Source organism: Melospiza georgiana, chromosome 4 (genome assembly GCF_028018845.1).
Source record: "Melospiza georgiana isolate bMelGeo1 chromosome 4, bMelGeo1.pri, whole genome shotgun sequence".
Classification (NCBI taxonomy): Eukaryota; Metazoa; Chordata; class Aves; order Passeriformes; family Passerellidae; genus Melospiza; species Melospiza georgiana.
Window position 1 is genome coordinate 47,694,391 of NC_080433.1, and position 25,117 is coordinate 47,719,507.

The 25,117-nt window shown below is 40.7% G+C and overlaps 2 protein-coding genes across 3 annotated transcripts; both read left to right on the forward strand.

The window, feature by feature from the left end:
• Nucleotides 1-1,017: 1,017 nt before the first annotated feature.
• On the forward strand, nt 1,018-7,817 carry TMBIM4 (transmembrane BAX inhibitor motif containing 4). Its single transcript, XM_058022560.1, has 7 exons — nt 1,018-1,123; nt 2,147-2,255; nt 3,509-3,614; nt 4,686-4,719; nt 5,662-5,779; nt 6,262-6,307; nt 6,979-7,817. The coding sequence occupies exons 1-7, from the start codon at nt 1,021-1,023 to the stop codon at nt 7,183-7,185; spliced, it is 723 nt and encodes a 240-aa protein (XP_057878543.1). The 5' UTR covers nt 1,018-1,020; the 3' UTR covers nt 7,186-7,817.
• A 554-nt stretch (nt 7,818-8,371) lies between these two features.
• On the forward strand, nt 8,372-12,642 carry LLPH (LLP homolog, long-term synaptic facilitation factor). Of its 2 annotated transcripts, none has more exons than XM_058022428.1 (3): nt 8,372-8,434; nt 8,516-8,699; nt 11,073-12,642. In XM_058022428.1, the coding sequence occupies exons 2-3, from the start codon at nt 8,519-8,521 to the stop codon at nt 11,234-11,236; spliced, it is 345 nt and encodes a 114-aa protein (XP_057878411.1). In that variant the 5' UTR covers nt 8,372-8,434; nt 8,516-8,518; the 3' UTR covers nt 11,237-12,642. The 2 variants fall into 2 exon arrangements, with proteins under 2 accessions (XP_057878411.1, XP_057878412.1); XM_058022429.1 differs by having other exon boundaries at nt 8,380-8,438.
• Nucleotides 12,643-25,117: the final 12,475 nt, after the last annotated feature.

Genomic DNA, 25,117 nt, shown 5'->3' on the forward strand with positions numbered 1-25,117 from the left:
TGGAGAAGGCAACACCAGATGCTTTACCAGAACTCTAAATGCTTCTTCTGGGAGAGCATCAGTGTTGTTCTTCTGCAGAGGCAGATGCAAGAAAGCACACAGCATAACTGTTTTCAAACAGTTACCATTCAGCAGGGCAAGCAAACTGAAAGATCCTACTTGCAGCAACTGAAAAATGCAAAACGGTGGTAAGAAAATTATAAATACTTCCCAGAATATAAAGTCATGCTCATAATTCTTATCTCTGCAAGTGAAAGTGACTTTTCTACTAAGTCACCTCAGTAGAAAAGCTGCTCAAGATTATTTCATCACGAAATCATAGAATTGATTTACTTCTCTCTTGAGAAGCTGAATACAGTTCAGGCCCCTATTTTCCAATTTTCAAAAGCACTTCTAGTCAAATGTATTACATATATTTCTAAAGTGTCTGTTGCTTCAGTTTCTTGGCGCACTTTAGATAATATTCAAGAGTTAAACAAATACCCTGCTGCACAGGTTACCCACATCCCCAGATGGTGCCTTTTGTGATTGCTCAGTGTGAGCTCCCACACGCCCGACTGCACCAAGCGCTTTGTGACGCCTGAGAAACGCCGTGCATCTTTGCTTTCTGCTCAATTACAGAGTTTGAAGGACGGGACACGCAACTAGGAGAAGGCCGAGGTAAAATTCTGCTTTGCAAGAAAGGTTTCTGGAAGTGAAGCCCGTCCCTGTGGGACACAGGCGGACGGGAGCATCAGCCCCACCGCCGCTCCCTGAGGCACCGCCGAACAGGCAGCGTGTGCAGCTGCAGCACCGTCCGGAGGGCAGCGGAGTGCCGCTGCGGCGAAGAGCAGCCCAAGGGCTGGGTTTTCCAGGCTCTGGAAGCTCCCCCAGGCCCTTCAGAGCTCAATTACACACGGCCACTCCGCAGCGCCCGCCACAAAGGCCGCACCCGCGATCGACGCGCTCGGCCGCTCGGCGGGGCGCCCTGCTCGGTGCCACACCCCCCGGAAGCGGAGAAGGACGGCGGCCACGGCGGCCATGGCGGCCATGGCGGGGGAGCAGCGCTACCCGCGGAGCTCCATCGAGGATGACTTCAACTATGGCAGCAACGTGGCCTCGGCCAGCGTCCACATCCGCATGGGTGAGGACTGCGGATGGGTGGGAGAGCCGCACGGCTCCGCTACAGGCCCCCAGCGCTTGCGGAGAGGTCCCGTTGCCCGCAGTGGCGGGGCGGTGAGGGGATGCCCTGCTCTCCCGGCAGGTGCCCCTGTGACACCCCGGTCACCCCCGGCCTTGAGCTGCACTCGGGCTCCGCGCAGTGTTTTAACCTGGCCGAAGGTTGTGAGTGCGGAGCCAGGGCGCTGTTTAGTCCAAGTCAGGCGTCAAGGGTGAGGGGCCGCGGCCGGCGGAGGCTTTGTCGTTTAACCGTGAGTGAAGGGGGTGGGTGTTCTCCGGAGAGCGGGTACCCGTGTACTCTGCGGGATTCAGACCTGGGTCTGTTCAGCGTGATGAGTTTTGGAGTCCAGACATGAACCATGAGATGGTAGTCCCTGCACAGACGCACCTCCCTGAGGTGTGGAGGGAAAGCCTGGACGTGGCAGTGGGTGCCATGGTCTGTGACACGGCGCTGTTGGACTCTGTGCCCTCACACGTCTTTTCCAAGCGTATTCATTCTGTGATTCATAAATACTAGAATTAGTGACTGTAATTACAGAAGTGTAGCCATGAGACTGAGGGATTGGAATTTCTTCTGTGAGGTGTGAAAACTTTTGTTTCTTGCAAGCATTTGGCATGCCTTCCATGTTAACCCTCTGTCAGTTAGGTCCATTAGGCAGCAGGAACATGATGGAGAAGGTGTGCTGTCAGTATAGTGAGAATGGGTGTACATAAGTCTTAAACTGATCCAAAGTAAATTCCTGGCAAGTGTTTTCTATATTTCTTTTGTCATCATTGTTAATAGTTAAATAATGGTGTCCAGGAATAAATGCAATTTTGCTGTAATACTGTGTCAGGTTTTCAAAGTAAAATGGCTTTTTACGACTTTGTGTTTTTTCACTATGACTTTGTAACAGTTCCCTCTGAAAATGCAAACTTGTATCTGATTCACTGTTAAACTTTGAAGCTGTAAGTCAAAAGTGGTTTCATTTTTATTTTCCTTTTCCAGCATTTCTGCGAAAGGTGTACAGCATTCTTTCTGTTCAAGTTCTATTGACCACAGTCACGTCTGCAATCTTCCTATACTCTACTGGAGTGCAGGCATTTGTTCATGACAGGTAAATTCTTAGGTGAAATGCAGCTGTTTGGAATGTGTTAGGTATAAATTATGTAACTTGTTGCTACACTTTGTAACCCTTTTTATAATCTGTGGTTTTGTTGCTGTAATAGATACTTTTAAACCTGATTAGGGAATAACTTTTCTTCTCTGACATTTTTCTCCTTGGTTTATTATGAAAACCATTATTACCTTTTTTGTTGTGTTGTTATTTTAATCAATTCTTTATTAATAGTGCTTATTTTAATATTAATGCTGTGCAAACTTTTACATGAGTTGCAGAACATCTCATTTACTGACATTTCTTGTTTTACAGTCTAAATACTTTTAGAATCTCTTTGGAATGCTGTTGTTTATAGGTGCCTGTTCCAAAAAGCAGAATCATGTCTTATTCCTCTTCCTCCCTCTCCCATCTTCTTTTTGCCCTTACCCCCTCCCCACTCCCCCAAAAGAATTAGTCTGCTTAAATTCCTGTGGGCGTGCTTCATTTTGCCTCTCAGATTTTCATGATAAAATAAGTCTCAGAATGTAAACTGTGGTGAACAGGCCAGGGAAAAGACCAGCTGGGAAAGGAGAGCACCGAGTCTAGCTTCAGTTTTCCTCCAAATGCACTTTTGGACTTCTACTTTCACTTTAAAGCCCAAATATAAAGGAGGAATAAACACTGCATGAAAGTTTCAGTTTCTGTATAACCTATAGTGTATACAGCAGTGGTTGTAAAACTACAGTTTTCTACATAAACTTGATAATTTTAAATTGTCCTACTTGCTTGGAACTGTTGAGATTTTGTGTTTCATGTTGGCCCCATTTTTCTTAGAGGGCTACTGGAATGATTTAGCAATACTTACTGGTCACTACTGATTTTCTTTGGTGCAGTTAGTGCCCATGTTTGTTGCATTCGGGTGCTTATGGAAAATAGTTCTCTGAATATGGAGTTCAGAACAGGCAAAACAGTTTTACTTTGTATGGATGGATTTTCTTCTTTGTATGTGCTCATTTCCAGGTCATGGATTACGGGGCAATCTTCAGCTTTAGTATGAAAAAGTTGTCTTTACTTCTGGCTGTGCTATTTTTAACTGATTATCTGTAGTAGTCTTCTTTAAACAGCTTTATTGTAAACTTGCATTACATTTACTTTGGATATCTTTTCCTAGATGATCATGTAAAAATTTGAATTTATATAAACTGTTCCATAGTCTTACAGATATTTAAGTTTGATTACTTTTTTTTTTTTTTTAATATGGAATTTTACAGGCCTGCCTTGCTTTTGATATCTGGGTTTGGATCTCTGGCTGTAATCGTGGCACTGACCCTCTACAGACACCAGCACCCTGTTAATTTATACCTGCTGTTTGGATTTGTAAGTGTTTAATTAAGTTAAATTTTTAATTGATTAATTAATTCAATGTAATAGTCCCTTGAATATCTGGCATTATAATTAATTCCTTGAAACTAGAGGTATGTAATTTGTTTTTCTTGCATTCCTTGAAAGATATCCTATATATTTATGAAGGTCTGAGTTACTTTTTGTAGATTCTGCCCACAGGTTGTTCCTACATAGCAGGCACTTCAGGTTTCTTTCAGCATCTTTTTAGAAAGAGTGTTAGAACTTGGAACCAATTTGAGCAAGGGTTATTGCATGTGTGTAGAAATCTTATCTGCTCTCGTTGTTCAGTTGATGTCAGGGATTTTTTCTATGCAACTGCTCAGTAGGAAAGGAGGAGGTATTCCTGTTACCTAAATTGTTAAATGGACAGCCTTCAGCAGAGACCCAAACCAGCCATATAATTTATTCTTCCAGTTGTCTTTTTGATGCTAAATTCTGAGCATGTTTTCAGCACAGGCAGATCTGTCAGAGCTGTCCTCAAATTTTAGTCTTCTGCCTGATGTTGTGAGTATGTAGATCCAGGCTAAGAGTTGCTCTTGGATATTTTGGATTATGTAGCAAATCAGTCTTCTGAAAAGAAGTGACAGTAGCTCAATTAAAATTTGATGTTTCAAGAGTTGCCTAAATTGTGTTTGTGATAAAACAGAAAGACAGCTTTGCTGTGAAGTGAACAGATTATTTAAAGGGTAAGTGTGGAAGGGAAACTGATGCAGACCCTGTTAGACAGCTGTCCAACAAAATATTACAAATACATTACTTTTATAGCCCCTTGAATAGTTTGTCAGAAGTGTCATATAAATGCTGTGCACTTACAGTAGGAAATGTAAGTGACATTTTTCTATAGGAAAAGTCTGTCACTCATTTTCACTTTGTATTGTACTTTTTTAATGTAACACAACTTCCAGCCCAAGAGGACAGTGTGATTGCCATTTTCTTGTTGAAAATGAAACATGTTTTCATACAGAAAGATTTAACAAGAGACCTAATGTTTAATGGTTTGATTTTTTTCTTACCCTCCTCTTTTTTTGGGTTTGCTTTTTGTAGACTCTACTGGAAGCACTGACAGTTGCCATTACAGGTAAATAGTAGCCATCCTATTGTCTGATTCCATAAAGAATTTGGAAAATGAATCCATTATATTGTACTAATTGCCATTAGGGTTTTGTAGATGTGACTAACATGATAATGAATCCTGTTTGAAAATTTCAATGACAGTGATAGGAGTTCAGCAAAACCAGGAAATCAAGGGAGAAAACTGAATTCTGATTCAGAAATGAAACTGTATAAACTTGAAGTGAGAAACTGGGGAATCCATTCTTTCAGTATAGTTAAAAATGTTCTTTTTCATAATGTTCAGATCGATCTTAAAAGTTGAAATAGTCCTACCTGCCCCCTCAATTTCCTCAGAGGGAATCTGAGTTTGGAGAATTCTGTGCTTCATGGTCAGGGTTGAAATGAGCAGTGTGCAGTCACATCATGGCATCATCTTGAACTATACCTTAGTGCATAAGATGAAACCTCTTCATTGTGACCTATGATATCCTGATTTGGGGAAAGGAAAGAAAAAGGAGGAAGGAGGGAAGAAAAAGATTGCACGTGTTTCTGCTATCTTTCCTTTCCTGTCCCCTAATCAAAACTTCGAGCATTTTTAGGGGATTGTTTTATTTTTCCCCTTGTTGCAATATTGTGAAAAATTCATACAGTTTTTTTCCTTAAGATCTCTGTTATCTGTGCTTAAAATCCTTTTGCTTTGTTTTGTTGCTGTGTTCATAATTCTGACTAGGGAATACCTTTTATTTTCATTTAAGAAGCTACAGCTATAAAGTAACTGTCAAACTTAGTACACGATCACTGAGTCCTATGATCATGAATTTGAAATGCAAAGACAAGTTCAGGCCTAATTTTGTTTTTACCAAATTTTGTTCACAGTTAAGTTTAAATTTCTGTTTCCTCAAAAGATAACTCAGCAAATACATAGGGTGGAGTTCTTTAATTGACAGATTACTCTTTCTGTTTATAGTGAGTTTCTATGATGTCTCCATCGTCTTGCAAGCCTTTATTCTTACTACTGCTGTATTTCTTGGATTGACTGCATATACCTTGCAGTCAAAGAGAGATTTCAGCAAATTTGGAGCAGGGTATGTTGTCATATTGATGATTTTTATTTTTAAATTATTTGTTGTTGTTAAGGTTTTGGGGTTTTTTTCTTTCTTAAACCAAGCTTTGCAGGTATAGTAAGGAATACAGGTCAATAGAACCTGCTTCAAGGGAATGGTGAGGGTTATTTATTTAAAATTATTCATTTTACCCACTTCTGATCCTTGGTAAATTCTTTTCAGTGATAAAGAATCTTAAAACAATTAGAAAACTAGTTTACATGGATTTTTCACTGAGAGAGAAGGCAGATGTTTCAAATCTTTAAAAAAATTAAAGTTAGAACATAACTTTTGAAAGCTTTACAAAACCTTTACTGCTGAGACCAGTAAACAGTTGGCATCTTAAGAATTCCAGACATTTACTTGCCATATATATTGTGAAGAGATTTTAGAAAGGAGGATATTTTAAGTTAAGTCTAAAAGAATGTATATTGTTGGTCACAGTGTAATTTATTTTCTTTCAGCCTCTTTGCTTGTTTGTGGATTTTAATCATCTCAGGTTTCTTGAGGGTAAGATATGTTGTGTTCACAGTTCAAAGATATTCACAGTATCACAGAATGGTGTGGGTTGGGAGGGACCTTAAGGATCATCTATTCCACCCCCCTGCCATGAACAGGGACACCTTCCACTAAGATCAGGTCACTCAGACCTGTTACTGACTTCTGGTGTAACTAAAAGGTTTGGATCAGCCCACTGTAGCTTAATGAAAGAAAATTGTTAGCCAGATCCATTACTGTTCTACATCATGCTGGTCATCATTTAACCACACATTTTCAAGTTAGATTTTTGTTGGGTGCTGTTCTTGCCAACATAAAAGGGGTATTTGGGTTGATTGATGAAATTTGTCAATTGAGATCCACTACTTGATGAAGAGAATGTGAAGGACATTTGAGATTTAATTATATTTTGGTTTTCTAGTTTCTAGTTTTCTAGTCTGCTGTTAGTATTCTGGGGACCAGATCTTCCTCCCTCTTAAATGGAGGCACTTTTACTCAGTCAGAGATTTTGTGACTGGAGAGTATATGGAATAAGAGCATTGAAATATTACCATTATACTGTGGTTTTGTGTACATGACAGTAGAAAGACTGTGTTTTAAATGTGGCATATAATTATGTAGGGATTTTAATATTTAAAAAATGAAATTTACAAGTATCTTTTTCATATTTTATCTGCCTCCAGCTGTTTTTCTATAGTGAGACAGTAGAGTTGGTGTTTGCTGCTGCTGGAGCTCTTCTGTTCTGTGGATTTATTATTTATGACACTCATCTGCTGATGCACAAGTTGTCCCCTGAAGAGTACATACTGGCTGCAATCAATCTCTACTTGGACATCATAAATCTGTTCCTACACCTGCTGCGTTTTCTGGAGGCATTTAATAAAAAATAGTCAAAAGCAGAGTGGTTTGACTACAGCACAATTAAAGTTAAGTTTATGGATGATCTGCAAACTCTGTAGTTCTGCCTTCTAAAGACTGAATCTTTATTATGTTTGCATTCCATGCATATTGGTCTCTCCTTAGGGGGAAAAATGCCTTTTTACATAGCTACAGTTCTTCTCCATGTATATTATGTAGTTAACATGCCGTCTTCATTACAGTCACTTTTTTAATCACTTAATTTGCAGTGTAATTAATGATTGAAATTTTGCCAACTCCTGTTTACTTCAGAATAAGCTTCCCTGCTGTTCTGTAGCTGCTGAAAATGTTTCCTTTGGGATTGATCATTCATTTATGTACCACATAAGGGTAGCATGAGTTTATCATTGTGCAGTGTTTCACTAAGATAATTTTTTTTTTTGTTTGGTAAATTGAAATGCTGTCTCTGTCAGGTATTCTGTCCTAGTTAAGGGCTGTCACTATGGAAGCTGTGAGGGTGTTAAAACAATTAAAGGGAATATTCTTTATTTTAGTACTATTTATTGCCTATCAGTGTTCTGAAAAATCATTTGGAGATTGATTATGGCATTTTATGAACTTATGTATAATAAAACTCACTGTGTGTCAATAAAAATTGGAAAGCCTTTAGTCTGTTCTTGGAGAACTTCGGGATGCTGAGAATGAGCGCTGCAGACTGGTCGGTGCTGGCAGGGTAGAGGTGCTGGGACTGTGGCTGCTTCCCACGCTGTGGGATGTTGGAGGGGCAGGCAGCCTAAAAACGGTTTTGAAAGGCTTCCTTCCTGTTCGGTAAGGGATTGTTACTGCTCGCAGTCCTGTCAGTGAGGGGTGGGAGAAGAGGAATGCCGTACTTGGGGAAGGTGCGCTCCTGCCCGCCCCACGCTGCCACCGAGTGCGCTTTCCGTGAGGCCGTCCAGCTACCACTGCGGATGGGTTTGAGCGAGTGTCATAGCCTTAGGATTTCATTCAGAACAGCGGGGCAGGAGCTACGAACAAATCCCTGTTTTTTACGTTGTGATGGAGCACACGTTTATCCTTTCATGCCTTCCGCTCGCCCCGGCCGCGCAGCGCCGTCCGGCACAGCCCCTCAGGGGCGCAAGCGGGAATGCGGCTGCGCGCTCGCTCCGACACTTACGGTAGAGCCCATCTGCCCCCGCGGGCGGCCGGGCGCCTCCGTGTGCGCGTGCGCGGGCGGGCCGCGTGGCCTGGCGGGAGTGTGTGTGGCGGCCTCGCGCGCGGCAGGTGAGTGGGTGGCGCCCCCTCCTCCCCCCCCCGAGGGGGCGCGCGAGCCCCCGGTGAGCACTCTCGCTTCCCTCCCCGCAGGACATGGCGAAGAGCCTGAGGAGCAAATGGAGGAGGAAGATGCGGGCCGAGAAGAGGAAGAAGAACGCGCCCAAGGAGCTGGAGAGGCTGAAGAAGATCCTGGGAACCAAAGCGGATGTCATCATGGAGGAGGTCAAGGAGGTGGCGACCGTGGTGCCCCCCGAGAAGGTCCTGGAGGCGAAAGGTGAGTGCAGTTTTTCCCTCCCCGGTGCGGCAGGGCCCCGGTGCTGTTACTGCCCTGTAGCTGTCACCGCCGCCATCAGCCGTGCGAGTGCTTGTTACAGGAGGAGAACAGGCACTCGGCAAACCTGTGTTTTAAAGCTAAAACACTGACTCTGGTCCTCTCGCAACACTGGCATCCATACTGTCCATACTGCATCCGGTCACTTGCGGAACAAGGTTATTAGCATTTGGTTTTAGTACGTAAAGTATGTAATGTTTTGTATGGAGAAACATCTCTGAGACCCTCAGGTGAATGTGGATTCACCAGTTGGCAGTTGTTCCAATCACAGCATTATGTTTGCTGCCAAACTGTCCTAATTTGAGGAGGCTGCTAAACATAAAGTAGTTGGGGTAGGAATAACACGGGCCCAGTTTCTGAATACTAATTAGTGTTGCATTGCCACATGGTGCAGGAGTGGGTGGTATTAGGTGTCCATAAATAATGCCATCTTCCTCCTTGTGTCTGGAATCATATGTAAAATGTAAAGGAAGTAACCCAGAGAGGGGAAACAAAGGTTTTCAATAGCTGCATACTGGATGGGAGTCAGAACAACACCTCCTCTTTCCAAAATTGATGTCCTAACTAAATCATAGTCTTATTTTGATTCTCCAATTTGTGCCACTTAAGATGTTCTGATCCTGGAAATGGAAATAAAATGGTATATATACTTGTCCAATTAAGGTTAGCTTCAAGTATAATCTGTAATTTTGTCCATGGTTCAGATTTGTCCTAGAAATCGGGTGTAAAAGTTATTCTTTAAAGGTTAGTTAGAATTGAATTTCCAAAATGTTTTGGAACGCTGTCAGACTTCTGATGCTGAAGGAGAAATCATTCCTTTAAACCTGGTTTCTGAAATAAATACATGGCTATCTGTAATTTTTGCACCTCCTTCCAACTCTGCTGGCAACTTCTCTATAGTGGCCAGTTTCAGCTGGCTTTTTCAGAGAGATAGCAGCCTCAGAAATACCTAAGAAAATATGTATTTCACAAAACAGCTACAAGTTTTGTGAAAATAATGGTGTTTTCTTTGAGAGGACTTTTCAGGAGTAAGTGTAGGAGCTCGCAATTGCCAAGTGTTACAAGAACTGAAGTAGATAAAGACTTCACCCATAATATGTACTTACTGCAGACAGATAAATAATTTTCCAGCCGAAGAAAGTATATAGGTAAATATTGCTGACATCTTACCCTATTACTTTAGGGTATTGTTTACAGAACACTGTGAATTTTTTTTTCCGTTTTTCTTAAGAAAAAAATAATATAAGGTCTGCTGTGCTGGATAGGCTTTTGGTTCTGCCACCAGCCCCTGTGCTGATTCTCTGCTGATTGCAAGTATTTGCAGGCCCCCCAGTTTAGGGCTCCATAAGCATCTCTCTGATGCAGATTCCTGTAGCCTCTCAACCTCAGCTGTTGAAGCAGCACGTTGGCCTTTTTCTCCTGAGCTTTGTCTCCCAACATTAGACAAGCAGTACATAAAAGTCTTTTTTCCCTCTCCATAAAACTTGTGGTAAAGGCTTGAGTTGCACACATATGGTTTGGGAGCAAGGTTGGGATGAAATTACAGAGCACAGTTGCAGTTAGTACTTAGCAAAGTGCTCCTCTTGCACTTTCTTATCTCCTGAGACATGACGTTCATGGGATGTTAGGCAGCTGGGGACACCGTTCTTGGGAGTGACCGTGTCATGGGCAGTGTTCCTCACCTCTTGGGAGTGACCGTGTCATGGGCAGTGTTCCTCACCTCTTGGGAGTGACCATGTCATGGGCAGTGTTCCTCATTGTAGGGATTAATCCTCTCCTGCCTGTCAATGTGTTAGACGTGATGTCATGCTCACACCTTGAGGCAAGTGTGGCATCACTGGCTGATAATTACTACTGTCATTGTATTTCACCTTTTCTCCTTACTATTCTTTTTACTTGTATTCATTTTCCACTCTGAATAATTTCTTAGAGCAGATCTTAAACGTTACATCCTAAAAAGTGTGTAATTGTGCATATCTTTCAGTAAGCCTCTGGCTTCATGCATGCTTCCATGATGGAATTACAGTGTTCTTAGACACAGGATTAGAGCAGATTGCTGATGAAAGAATTAGATGCTTTGCCCATACATGACCTTTAGGAAAAATATTGCACATTTACTGTCAACTCTTGAAGTTCTTGGGTTGCAGTTACATGGGTTTGGAAAGTGCTTTCAGTTTATAAATCCTTCAGTTCTCTATGTACAAATACTGTTGTGTCTAGGGATATTTTTATCATTTGGGGGAATCTAGTAACAAAATAGCTTCTGTGAAGCTGATTCAGATATTTTACTCACTAAAAATCCCTTTAATTTTTCAGATGACTGCAAAATGGAGCTGGATAATAAACGAAACAAAAAAACTCTTCTAGACCAGCATGGACAGTACCCAATATGGATGAATTCCAGGCAAAGAAAGAAGCTCAAGGCCCAGCGTGTTAAAGGGAAAAAAAAATCAAAAGTGGCCAAAGGCCTCGTCTGGTAAAATCGGTTTTGTAAAGATCATGAATATTTTATTTAACAAAATAAATTGTCCACATAAATTTATGAGATTTTGTGCTTGGTCACTGCATATAATTTATTGTGTCGAATGAATTTTTGAAGAGACTGTTTGGCCGGCAAATGATGAAAGAAATTGCAGCTTGGTGTCTGCCAAACTTAAAAAGCAAGCTGAGTGCCTTTGAATAACTAATTGTGTGTGGTTATGTGTTTTCCTGGGGGGGTGAGCGTCTTCATCTTTTATACTGTGAGCACCAAAAACAGTAAAGGAAATCCTAAAAGTAATTAAACCAAATGGTTTTGTACTGTGGTCTTTGTCAGTGTGGCTTGTCTTTTAGTAAAAATAGCCAAAGGTTTCTGTAAACACACAGTATCCTTTAAATCTTCCTGTAAAATTTGTTGCACTGACTTGTGTTGCTTTTACCATCTGATAATTAACAAAAATATATTTTCATATGTAACTCCAAAATTTTTATGCTGAAACAACACCAGAGCCTCATGAAAATTCTGCAAGTAAAATGAGAAAGTGTTAGTCTGACATAAGTTCACAAAGAGAACAACAAAATATTTCATTGCTGTCTGCAACAGAAATACTGCAGGAACTAAATAAGTGCAAGTACAACCAATTATTTTATTATTAAAATGAGAACACAAATGCACCAAATGGAAATAAAACAGTTTTATTTAAGATCTTCTCCAAGTTTAGTAAAGTAAATGAGAATTTTGCTTTCCATATATATTTTCAGTAGCCTTTTATTCCTTTTAAATGGTACTTACCTATCCTGCTTTACAATGTGTGCATAGGATAAAATACTGCGTGATTGTGTAACAGATGCCATTTGTGTGATTAGCTACATTTGGGTGCATATTACTTGGCAATAACATGTGATGACGGATGCAAGGCTTAGTTGCCCTGAAAGCTTGTTTTTAAAATGTCTCTCATTTCAAGGATGGAAATAATTACAGTACCAACACTGCAGTATGTTGCCTTTTCAAGTACCAGGCATGGGTACAGGGCATAACCTTTGTCCAGCTTCGTGAGATGAGATCAATGTTCTGTGATTACCCACAGATTGTGGTTTGTATCCATTATGATAACTTGGGCACAGGAAAGAAGATCTGTTATTTTAATTACACTAGGTTGTAGTATGCTAAACTCTGGTAAGATGAGCTCAGTGTGATAGAAAATTAAGTTTTTCTGGAAAAAAAATGTGGACTTATTACTATTGTTAGGGAAAGGTACATAAATTACAACAACGTTAAAGGAAAAACCAATGTGTCTTCTATTTTCACATAAATTGACATTTAATGACTTGGTAAGATATATAGGGATAGGGGGCATATTACCAAATTATATGCTATTGATAACTTTATATTTTAAAAATATTTCCATTAAGTTGGTAAAAGCCCTGCTAGTTGATAAAAACAGCTGCTGCTATCAATTTCTTTTCGGTCTTACTAGATAAATGGATCTAGATTTTGGTATCAAACTTATCCAAATGTTAGCATGTAGATTAGGACTACTTTAAAAGTGATTCATGTGGAGGAAACTGTTTATGAATGTGTTTAACCAGGAATGAAATGGAATGAACAGTCAGACTGTATTTATTTATTGTTGTAACAATGTAGGCTTTATTTGGCTTAATACATGCTTTGGGGAATTGAGGAGGGGAGCTTCTTGGGCTTAAGTGTGAAAAAACAATTGTTTTCTTCTGTAAAGTAAGCAGAGTGCTATTTTTGACATGTTTGTAAATCAGCTGACTTTCAAGCGGCTCCCTTGGGAAAGCAGGCTGCTTTTCCTGAGTGGAGATGATTAAACTGGCAAGGTCCCCCTGTTTAGATGTACAGCTTCAGTCAGTTTATTTAGGTGCACAGCCATCATCTGCCTCATCTTCATCGAGCCTGCCACCGCTGCACTGCCCTTACGCTGTCCTCTCTCCAGAGCTGTTTCACTGCTGCTTCCTCTATAAGAGAAAATCACCTTCATAACTAAATATCATGCTTATTTGTGCTTTTATGACCTAACCCTGAGCTTTGTTGTGTAGCTTTATTATTCAACTGCTTTTGTGACCAGATTAAGAATTTGAATCTTAAGTGAAAGACAGCAGATGCTGCACTGATGTTTTATTTAGAAGTTGCTTCCTTCCTGTAACAATACTGGCTGTGTGAGGTATTTCCTTCGTGGTGTCCAGGATAAAGTCAAACATGTTCACTTAAACTACAGATATTTTAAGACATCCTGTTTGATTTTTGAGGTGAAATGGAGGATAAGAAAGGAATAAACCTGGTCTTTACTGGAACAGAGCTCTTGGTGTAGTACCAGTGTATTGTGTACAATGTCATACCTCACTTGGGTGAGGCAGAGCTCTCTATGGGCCAGGAAATATTTTTGATATTTGATAATATTTTGTTTGGGTGGGATTTGTAATCCAAGCTAAAAGCTTGCTTGTAGACAGACAGCAGGAACCTGGCTTAACATGCAGCATGGATGTAACCAGAGCCTAAGTCATGGATACAGCAGGGAAATTCTACTTTCTGGGATTTGAGTATATACTGTATGTGGAGACTTTAATTTTGTATTTGGAATTTGTTTTGACCAACTCTATTTTTTGAATGGAAATACCAAATTACTTAGCTGCCTTTGAGTATTTGATTCATACTGCTGAATCTAAAACATGTTTCTGTTTGAGTTGATGGAAAAAGCCATGTTTCCTTCCAATAGAAATTAATTTAAACATAATTGGTTTTGACTGAAATACATATTTTAAAACTCCATAGAGGGATTTTCAAAGAAGTAACTGATCTGCTTCTAAACAGCATTCTAATAATATCATAATTCATTGGTCTTTACTTAAAAAATGTTATTTAGGTTGGAATTTAGGGAGAAAATGTTATAGTCAATTAAATAAACTTTCAGATGGAAGTCTGAAAGTGTGTAACTTAAATGACACTGTCAAAGTTGTGGTGGTTGAGTTTTTTTTAATTCTGTAATTGTGTTGTTATGAAACTGCTTAGTTGCAACTTTCTGCCACCTACCTCTGCAAAGTGCTGTGGTAACTGTACTTCCTGGACCTACATACAGAAGGCAGAGGAAGTAATGCAGGTACTTTTGAACTACATGCAGAAAAAAGCATGAAAGAATTCTGTCATTTTATTGAAATGTTTATGTGCATAAGATGTGCATGTATTCATGCAGTATAAAAATTGCATTAGCAAATTTCTATATGTCCTGCAGATTGTTGGCAGTTTCTTAGGAAGATGTCAAGGTCTGCCCTTTTTGACCTAGTGTGTAGGAATTGATTTTTAAAGTTAATTATTTCAGATGCCTAAAATAACTGGCAGCACTGATGGTTCAGTTCCTGGGCTTTTCTGGTAACTCATTCCTGCCCTGGGCCACCTTTACACTGTGTAGTCAAATCGGTTAGGGGACCAGTTAACTAAGATACACTGAAAATCTTTTCCCCATTTTTTCAGCTGGATTGTTTTACAGCCTTCCTGTACAAAAAGCAGTGTCAGTAGGAGGCAGTACAAGACCAGAGTACAAGACCAGGCTGGTGAAGGCTGTGTCAGGCTGTCCTGGTTCATGAGCCACCTTTCCTCCTGTGGCATTAGTGCCTCTCGGTGAGGCCACTGGGCAGTACAGCACTGTGAAGGTGGAGAGAAGTTCTGGAGACAGGCCAAGCAAGTGCATTGAATGAGGGTTTTGAAAGTCTTTCTCAATTAAGGGCATAGTATTGGAGTCTTACCTACAGCCATCACTGTGGTTATAGAGGATGATAAATATAGTTTGGGGCTGCTTAGTACTGGAGGAAGAATGTCATTGCCACATGGTACACAGTGGTCACAACAAAAGGAGTCCTGTACAAAGGCTTTATAGTGTAGGTCTGTTTCTATTATTCTACCTTTTCCTCCTCCTGCCTGAACAGTTGCATGAGTTGTGACTTTGATGAAAGCTGGACATCTGATCTGTATCTGATGTGTAGTGTGAGCATGTCTGGTATCAGACATTAGGAGACTGTAGCCTCAGCGTGCAGAAATCTGAGTGCTGCAAAGCAATCTGCTGCTCAGGGTGGCATGATCTGAATTGAGCTATGGCACTTGTGGGGAGGATGAGACTGAAGCAAGAGCTATGCATCACTTTCTTAAGGCCATGGTTTTGCCATCAATTTTAACTTGCCAAGGAGCGAAGTTTCAGGACAGAACTGACTGAGCCATCTGAGAGCTCAGTGCTACAGGAAGAGACTCTTTTCAGCCTTTTTCTTTCCCTTCTCCAGCTGTATTGTCCAACTCACAATTTCCTACTTCAGAAGAAACAGACATTGGGATTATTTTTTCCAAGTTAAAAGTGAGAAAGAACTAATAACTTCCTTCTGTTAATAAATGCTGCACAGTTGTGACAAGCCCACCATTTTCATTGTTATTTCGTTCTTCCTACACTACTACAGTTTTCTGATCTCTACCTAATCAATAGTGACAGAATTTAAAGGAAAAGAGAAGGCAGAATTGGAAGGGGATATTTGCACTGATTCCTCTCTCTCAGTCATTTAAACATTGCTTTCTCGGGTCTCTAATCTTTCTCATGCTCATGTATCAATATAAAAGATCAAATATCAATATAAAAGACCAAATATCAATAAAATATAACTGAAATGTTAGCAACAGTACATGGTGTGGCAAAGGGTCAGTGTATCAAGGGTCCTGTGCAAGGCAGCATGAGGACTGCTTATGAAGTGCTTGTATATTCACAGTAAACTGACTTCTGTTTTCAATCTAGTCGACTATTAGGAGGCTGTGAAAGTTACTGATGTTCTTGTTTAGTAAACTATTATCTGGTATATTTTCTCTCTAACTACAGTTAATTTTCTTGCAAGACTTTTAAAGTCTGAAAATTTCACAGGATTTTTAACTGTTTGCTTTTAACCAGAAGCTGGATTTGTGGATAGTATTTCAGGAAACAAAGGTGCATTTGTTGTCTCAGGATGGCTTATCAACTCAGCCAAGCTGGTTCATTCATACACTCACTTTATGTGCAATGTATAATATCTCTCTTGAAAGATGACAAGTTCATAATGTATAGATGCAACAGCTATTCCATACTACAGCTTGATACCTTGAGTCTTTAAATTACTTTGACAGTAGATGTTCTGTAAATTTAGCTTTGGTGGATCCTCATGTCTATGTTTGAAACAAGAACTTTTTAGGTCTACCAATTGTGCTTCTGTCTGTCTTGCTTCTGCAAAATATGACAGAGTTTGGTGTAGATCAGATCAGAGCTGCAGTTTGTCTTGCAACAGAATGCAAAACATTTCTATGAAAGCTTAGAAGGGCTCAGTGACAGCAGCCCCTTGATTGTAGTCTCTTGGGTTTAGTTTATCACCACTGCTGCTACTGAGTAGCCTCAACACAAATGCAAAATTTGGGTTAGTTCCCTAAATATGTGCAAAAGTATATTTTAAACTAAATTGTTTGTGAGAACTAAGAAGGGTAAGATACACTGCTTTTTCTAAACTTCTTGCACCCCCTTGGAATGTGGAATTGTTAGAGGATGTACAGGAAGAAGCTGGGAACTGAAGTGCACCAGGTTGTGTGCAAGCTGATGGTGGAGCTGCAAAGTGACCCATCCGAAGCACAGCTGGGTCCCCTCAGACACTTAGATTGTTTTTTCTCTCTTAAATGTCTTTAAGTCTGCCTGAATTCTTGTGGAAAAAAACTAAAAAATTGGCAACACTTTAGAGCAAATGCAGCCGCAGTGTGATCCATTTACTTGCGGTTGCTGGAACTGCTCATCCATGTCTTGGCTGCTACTGTTTTGAAGAGAAAAAAATGTTTAATTCCTTGAGTGTGAAACCAGGGTGTAAGATCATCCATGGGAGAGGTTACAGGTTGTTTTGTTGATGTAATAACTTTAGGAACTGTTGCTTCAGTGAAGGGTGCAGTGTGTTTATATACAGGCACCTGTGATTTTATCCATCACTTTTAAAGAGGTGAAGTGTCAAGCACAAGGCTTTTTCTCTTGCGGGAGAAGATTGCATGTGGATTTCTTGGTTAATTTGCTTGCTGTTTAAAATAAATACTGATCTGCTAAGCCCTCTATGTGTCCAGTATTTTAGAAATATTGTTATAAAATTTAAAACCAAAATTTGCATTTCTATTTCATTAGGCATCCAGAAAGATGTTAACAGCCAATGCATCTCCCTAACACATGCTAACAAATCTTCAGAATATTGTAATTGTAGAGATTGGAATTTGAGGAAATTGTAGGGGTTTGGGATTTTTGGGTTTCTTCCCCCTTGGAAGAATAGTTTTTTGTTGAACTCCTTAAGCAGCTCCTGACAGAAACCTTTAGCAGTGGGAAGTGAATCTGTACTTCCACAACTGGTGATTGCCCTGTAATAGCACAATGCATTTCCATCTCAGCATTTCATTGTCCTCAACAGCATCACCCAAATTCACTGCCGGGCGAGACTGGGTTACCCGTCGTTGTGCTAAATGGCAACAACTTCTACCGTGTCATGTCCTCACTCGGACTCAGCAGTGGCACAGATGCCGTGAGTTGGTGGCTTCGCTCCGTGTCCCCCTCGGTGTACCGGGGGCACGGCTGGGTGCTGGGAGAAAGGCGGAGGCTTTTCATGCCGAATGCCCCTTCATGCCTCCCTGCGGGACCCGGCTGGGCGGGCAGGAGCCTCTCTGTGCCGGGGCAGCCGCTGCCCGCCAGGAGGCGCCGGCGGCCGCGGGAGCGCGGTGGGCCCGCGCCGGGGCACCGGCCCGCGAGCGTCCCCGGAGCGGCCCGGGAGTGTCCCCGGAGCGGCCCGGAGTGTTCCCAGAGCGGCCCCGGAGCGGCACCGGGGCGGCCCGGAGTGTTCGCAGACGGGTCCGGAGCGGCCCGGGAGTGTCCCCGGAGCGGCCCGGAGTGTTCCCAGACGGGTCCGGAGCGGCACCGGGGCGGCCCGGAGTGTTCCCATACGGGTCCGGAGCGGCCCGGAGTGTCCCCGGAGCGGCCCGGAGTGTTCCCAGACGGGTCCGGAGCGGCCCGGAGTGTTCCCAGATCGGCCCGGAGTGTTCCCAGACGGGTCCGGAGCGGCCCGGAGTGTCCCGGGCTCTCGGGCCTGCGAGGGCTCGCAGTGCCAGCCCCCGCGCGGTGCCGTTCCCTTTCCTTGGGGAGCATTGCCCCTGGCCGGCGGGCGGGCGGCGGCACCCGGGGAAGGCCGGTGCCCAGCCCGGGCTCGGCTTGCCCTGCGTGTTCCCGGCGCTCCCGGGCTCCACGCTCTCCTCACTGCCCGGAAAGCTGCTGGAAGCGCAGTCACATTCTCTGTCCTAGTAAGGAGTGGCATTGAAATGTCTAAAACCACTTGATGTTTTTACTGATGATATGTTTATAACTAAGTGCAGTTATTCTCTAAAAATATACTAAAAATGCTACTTCATGAAAATGTTTCCCCAATCTATTTTTTTCCCCCTTAAACATGTCATTTTTCCAGGGAAGTGCACAAAGGGATCCATGACTTTTTCTGATATGTAGTGTTTTGTGTTTAAAAGGAAGGTTCTTTAAAAGCCTCTTATCAATCAACTGAAGCATTTTAATGACAATTTCAGAAACTCAGTGGAAAGAGAGTTGTTTTATATCTGCTTGTTTTATTTGCATTTAAAAATCTCCACGTGGTGATTTCAGCTAAGGTCCTGTGTCAGGGAAATCCAGAAGTGAAGTTGACCAGAGACAAGTAAAAATGCCTGTGTTGTTTTCATTGTCCAAATGTAATGATGTGCAATGATTTAAACCAGCAGTTTCACATGGTTAAAAATGAATCAGATTTATAAAATTCTAAAAGTAACCTCAGACACACCAAAAAGGATAACAGTTTGTGTTAGGGTAGCATTAGTTTTGAGACTACAAAAACTATTTTCCATGCATTCACAAAACAAAAAGTGTTTTTATTTTTAGGCATGCACAGAAAAAAAGGATTGTTTTTATACCAACAAACACTGTTACAGCAAATGCATCCGTTCCTGCAATTATAATTGAAGCTGAGAAAAATAAAATAATCTCAAGTATTTCAGGAGTAAGTGTGAAACAATATAAATTAAAATAAAATCAGAGGGAAAGTATTTTGGGTATACAAGATCCACTCTGTAAGAAAAACACAGAAAGCAAGTTTCTTTTTCTAAGCAGAAATTTAAGAAAGACGCACAATGATACAGTTGAAGAAATTTATGGAATAATATTTAAAATTGAAAAATATTTTTCAAGATGCGAGAAAAAAAATGTTGCTTAATTTGCAGAAATAAATTTATCGTTGGGGGGAAAAGTAAGTTAGAAATAGATTTAATTTGCATAAATCCATACAAATAAAGTAAATTTATGTTGTAACTAAACCTACCAATTCCAGTGAATGAGAATTTTTCCATTCATTGGTCTGGAAACAAAGGTTAAATCTTGGGAAAAAAAACAAAAACAAAAACTAACAAAAAACCAGAGAAGCTGAAATTCCAGCTTTCATTGAAAATAAAATGAACAAAAAAGTTTTTGCAAAACCTTTTCAAATGTTAATTGAAGTTCTAAATACACTTTTACTTTTTTTTTTTTTTTTAGAGTTATTACATTATCTTTCATTCACAGACTCTACGTTTTGAAGTCTTATTTCTGTCAGAAACTTCACTAACACAAAAGTGTAAACCAATGAACTCAACTTTTGGTCTGCCCTGACATCTTTAGAGATTGTTTTGTTGTGGAAGGAAATTAAATAATTTCCAAAATGATCTTTCCCAAGTATCTTTTTGCATTAAACAGGTTTTGGATTCAGTGATTCCTAATGAATTTGGATATGTTAACTGTGACTGGATCATATCCAAATATGACTTGATGGGAAAGCCATTAGTTTTTTTCCCTGAGGTTACACTGGGATCCCATCTGGTGATTGCTAATAAATGTAGATACATTCTGGAATAAAAAGAGCTTGTATTGGATTCTAGTATGAATTACTGGGAATGCAGTTTCTTGAAGTTTCATTCATGCACTTCAGGGAAGCTGGAGTGCTTTAAAACTTGACAAAAAGAACATGACATAAGACTTCTTTTTTTTTTTTTTATTCTACAGCAATTGCTTTTGCAATAGAGTCATGTTTGAGATCAGCAAAAATTCATTATTATACATTTTTGTATAATAATTTTATACATTTTTGTATTATACATTTTTGCATAATATTTTTAATAAATAAGTAAGAACACTTATGACAAAATCCAAAAACCATCCAAATTAAAAGCAATTTTATATTTGATTGTAGCTACCAAATGTTTACCAAAAAATAAAACTTCAATTATAGAGTGAGTGTCTGAATATCCCTCCACAGTGGGATGAAATCTAAGTCATATTTATCTTTCATATGCACCATCCAGAACACTTAGGCAAGTTTCATTTTTATATGCAGTGTTAGGGAGGAAATGTGAAGAGGACCAGAAACAAATGTTTGCCTCAACAAAGAGGAAATGCACATCCGTTTTCAAAATCCTATAAATTCTTTGAAAATACGGCAGTGTGTTTAGAATAGTAAGGCCGATGGTTGAATGCATCTTAGGTTATCTGTGAACACTACAACTGTTAATTCCATGCAGGGAAATGCTGGATTTCTTTTTATAAAGTTAGAATACTGTTCAGCTCACTTTTTTCTTTTCTTTTCTTTCTTTTTTTTTTTTTTTTTTCTCTTTTTTCTCCCTTAACAAACCAATTATTAGCCAGGGCAAATTGCCCCTGGTTTTGATCAAAGGAGCAGTTTATCTCCTGCTGCAGCTCTGCAGCCTAGCAGCTATCTGTGGTTGCACAAAGTGTGGGTCGCCTCTAGCTGCCGACCCCATCCAGGCACGAGAAAAGGGAGTGAGGAAAAACCTATAAAGCCCAAAATAAAACTGTGGGTTCTTCTGGTTCTTGTCAGGTTCAGTTACAGTGGTACAGAAACAGCAGTAAATTCACTCTGGCTCTATCAGATCAAAACAGCTCTGTTATAAATATCATTCATATAAACCATGTGGGCGAGACAGAAACTGTCAGAAGAAGGGAAAGGAAAATAGATCTTCTGCACTTAAATGAATTATATGATACTTTTATAGATTAAAAGAAAAAAATTAAAACCTAACATATGTATGCCTATATGTGTGAGTGCATGTATGTGTGTATATTCACTTGGTAGTACTCATTTAAATATTCAAATGTTCTAAATCCAAATATTTTACTTTAAAAAAATACAGAGATTTCAGTGACTGTAGATAAAATTAGAGTACAGTATAAATCTAGAACAAGAAATTCAAACAGTGCCTCATGTTTTCCTCAAGAATTGACTCAATGGCTTGATGCACTTTTAATTGGGTGAACAGCGTAGTTCTGCTGGGTTTTGCAATTGGTGAGCAGCCGAGAGGGTTATGATTATTAAAAGTCATGACCTTTAAAGGTGATGAGGATGTGATGACCAAAGCCCTTGTTGCCTACACAGTTGATAGAAGAAGGTTGTTTTGTATGTTTCTCTGATGTAATTAAAATTATCAGCCAGGGTTTTAATGACATACCATTTTGACAAACTCTCTGTGGTTGATGGTGGCATGTCTGGATGTTTTACATTTTGAGATGCCTTGACACAATTGTTGGAGTACAATTAACAATTCCTTTACATGAAATAGCTTGAAGTTGCCAGGTGATAATGTACTTTTTCCTCCTTTCTGACCTCAGCTAGATCTAGAGCCATATCTTAGCTACAAGAGTTCATTAACTAGAGAAAGATTAATATGTACATGTCAGTTCAGTAAAGCATAAATGAGAGAGAACACGCTAGCAAAACCATTAACACTGCAATGGCCACAGCTGTAAAGTAAGAAAATAGGGACACATTAACAAGATGGGAGTGCACCAAGGCTTTTAACAAGGAAATTAGGTTTGTTACATGATTTCATGAGAAGTGAAGCTACATGCAGTTTACACAGCATTTACCAAATGGAGTAAATCTGTTTCTTAAAAATTGTCACATTTTTGGGCACACCACTAACTTTGATCTTCAATTATTTTATTTTTAAACAATTTTCAAGTGGTTTTTCTTGCCACTGTCTCCTGATTCCTTGCCCTGGGGAGCCGAGGTTGTTGAGTTCTACTGTCAGTGCTGTGCATTTGCTGGCTCAAGTCCCAAGTCAGCCGAACAGACAGATAGTTGCTTCAAAAGGGTAAAAGATGGGATTCAAGATAATTTTGGTACTTAACTGCTCACAGTAGATAGCTTACTGCCTTGCAGGTCACTCCTTAATGTCACAGGGAGTAAAGCCAGAGACAAAGAAAAATGAGGTTCAATGAAAACCAGGAACACAGAGGAGGAAATGTGCAGAAACAGGACTCCTAACTTAAAAACTGTGAAGCAAAAAGAGCCACGAGCTGACCCCAAGGCTCCCTCTGCTCTTCTCTGTTGGGTTCACACGTTCACTCGGTACCTGTAATTGTGTCTCTGATCATATCCAAAACTGTTACAGACTGACAGTGCATCTTTAGGCACAGCTGGGAAATCAGAGCAGCATTCATTTACTCCAGCTTTGCTCTCTTTATTTAGAGACTTTAATCAGAGCTGGTTATCCTTAGCCACATTTTCCATCATGGGAGGAAATAAGGGACAACTCAAGGGGATATTTAACTCAATTTTTTTTTTTTTTTTTACTTTTTCTGCATATACTAATCTGTTTTCCTCTATCTGCTTCTGTCCACTCACTACAGTGAAAGGTATGGGTGAGTTACGTGGATTAGACCTTTAGCATAGCAGTGCCCAATATCTTTCTCCCAAATTTTCTCTTTTCCTCCCACATTCCCTTCCCAACCAATGGAACCCACAACATCGTGGCTCAAGCCACAGGGTGACAGGAAGGAAGAATTTGACAGCTTGCAAGCAGAATTTGTGCCTTGCATCAGCCTTGTAACCTTTTTGTTTGTGGGGCAGTATCTGAGAAGACAAAACTGTTGGGTTTTTGGGAGGAAAGATGTAAGTGGCATCCAACACACTAGAGAGCCTCTCTGTGAATTGGTTCTGAGCAGACATCTTCTGTTGGGCCTGGATGTGGCACTTTCAGAGAGGAACAGAATTCAGAATACATCTTGAAGTGGATGATACTGATTCTAGACAGCTGCCCATTCAACACACTTGAGCCCTCTGCAAAGCCACTTATTGTTCCCCATAAAAAGAAACATTAGACTTGAAAGTCCATGGATCTCTGCTGAAGTCTATGATCTTGAAGCTTAATCCTGAGTGCTTCTCTCTTTTTTGCATTTATGTGTTTTGCTGAGTGTTGCTTTTGCACATGTGCAGATGTGTATAAATTCTGAGGAGTTTGAGAGAAGGAATGTAGTGTAGAGGAGAAGGATGACACTACTGGGCTCTGAAGCTGATGTTAAAAATGAACTAGCAGGCCAGACCTAGCACATGTGCTTTTGCACTACTAAGGAGCACCAAAAAATAAAAAAAATCACAGCTTTCAAATTTTAGAGATGAAGGACAAATTTGGCAACACCTTTGATGGACTCACCATTCTGGTGACGTCCCTGCTGCAAGGATGTCAGGAACACCTCCTCTCCCTGGGAGTCGTCCTTCCTGCTCTGCCATATGCTGGCTTGGAGGACTGTCTGCAGCACAGGCAGATACAGTGGGCTGTGTATCCAGAGGTGAATCAGAGTGCATGCACGGGGCCAGCATTGTCTGTGGAAGGGGTGCCCTGGGTATTGCTGATGCCTGAATGTACAGACCTGCTTTGTAAGGTAAGTTTTTGTGTCTCTTCTTGACTGCAGATGCTGTGTCTCTTCTTCACTACAGATGGTGAATTATGTTTTTCTGTAATTTCGTTTTCTGCTGCAGCTGCCATCCAGCCCTCTAAAGTAAAAATCTATAAACTACTTCTGTGAGTCACTAGGTGGAAGCATCTACCTTAATAGTACTAGCAAAACTCCTTATTTAGAGAGGTAAGTTTTTCAGTTCCTCTCATCTTTAATTTCCACATCACATTACACAATGTCTCATTAAGAGATGCTATTAATGGCAGTTGTTCTGTTGTCTGGTTCAGCAAAGTACCTCAGCACAAGACCATCCTATGTCCTGATCCTGTAATGTTTGGAAATGCACTTTATTTTGCATAGTGACTAACGCTTGCATATTTGAGACTTCATTTGGTGAGACATGCAAGTATGTGTTTAAACTGAGCTCACAGGAGCAAATGCCTTAGTGGCTGAGCTGGGACTAACACAAGCCTGACCTGCAAACAGCTTCAGCAAAAATTCAGTATGAAGCCTTCTCAAAAGGGCTTCCTGGGCCCCTTCTTTCTGTACCAGTACCTCCCATTTTCTCCAGGCTGTGAATTCTCTTTTTCCTTTCTTCTCTCCATTCAGAATTATTGGCTGCCTTGGAGAGAAGTCAAGGTGCCAATCAGCTGTTGTGACCTGGGCAGCCTAGAGAATGTTGTTGTTATACTGGAAAATGTCCCTAATTTATGTATAGGTCTTCTGCAGCATCGTGCCTCTTAACTAGATGGCCACTCCTTCCTCCAGGTTTTGGTATGCTCATTCTTCTCCAATTCTGTTCTGGCCATTGGAATCTGGAATACTCACTAAAGCTCTGGAAATTGCCAGGTGCAGGTGAGCAGTGGTGTTAAGCAGAAAAGGAGACAAGTTGAGATGGGCCATCCAGCTGGATATTGCATTCTGACATGCCAGAGGCTACGACTGAAGGCTGATCTCTAGGTCTCTCAGTTCCTAATTTACTTTAGGCAACAGCACCAGGGCAAATTCAATTTAAACCATTTAATCTAACCTGGTAGATTTTGCAGGAAAGTGGATTAGCAAGTGCTGAAAGCACTGCTTTGCCAG

Coding starts and splice junctions, on each gene's coding strand:
- TMBIM4 (XM_058022560.1), top strand. CDS start 1,021: ATGGCGGCCATGGCGGGGGAGCAGCGCTACCCGCGGAGCTCCATCGAG. Junction 4,720..5,661: donor ACTGACAGTTGCCATTACAG/GTAAATAGTAGC, acceptor TTCTGTTTATAG/TGAGTTTCTATGATGTCTCC. Junction 6,308..6,978: donor TCATCTCAGGTTTCTTGAGG/GTAAGATATGTT, acceptor ATCTGCCTCCAG/CTGTTTTTCTATAGTGAGAC.
- LLPH (XM_058022428.1), top strand. CDS start 8,519: ATGGCGAAGAGCCTGAGGAGCAAATGGAGGAGGAAGATGCGGGCCGAG. Junction 8,700..11,072: donor GAAGGTCCTGGAGGCGAAAG/GTGAGTGCAGTT, acceptor TTAATTTTTCAG/ATGACTGCAAAATGGAGCTG.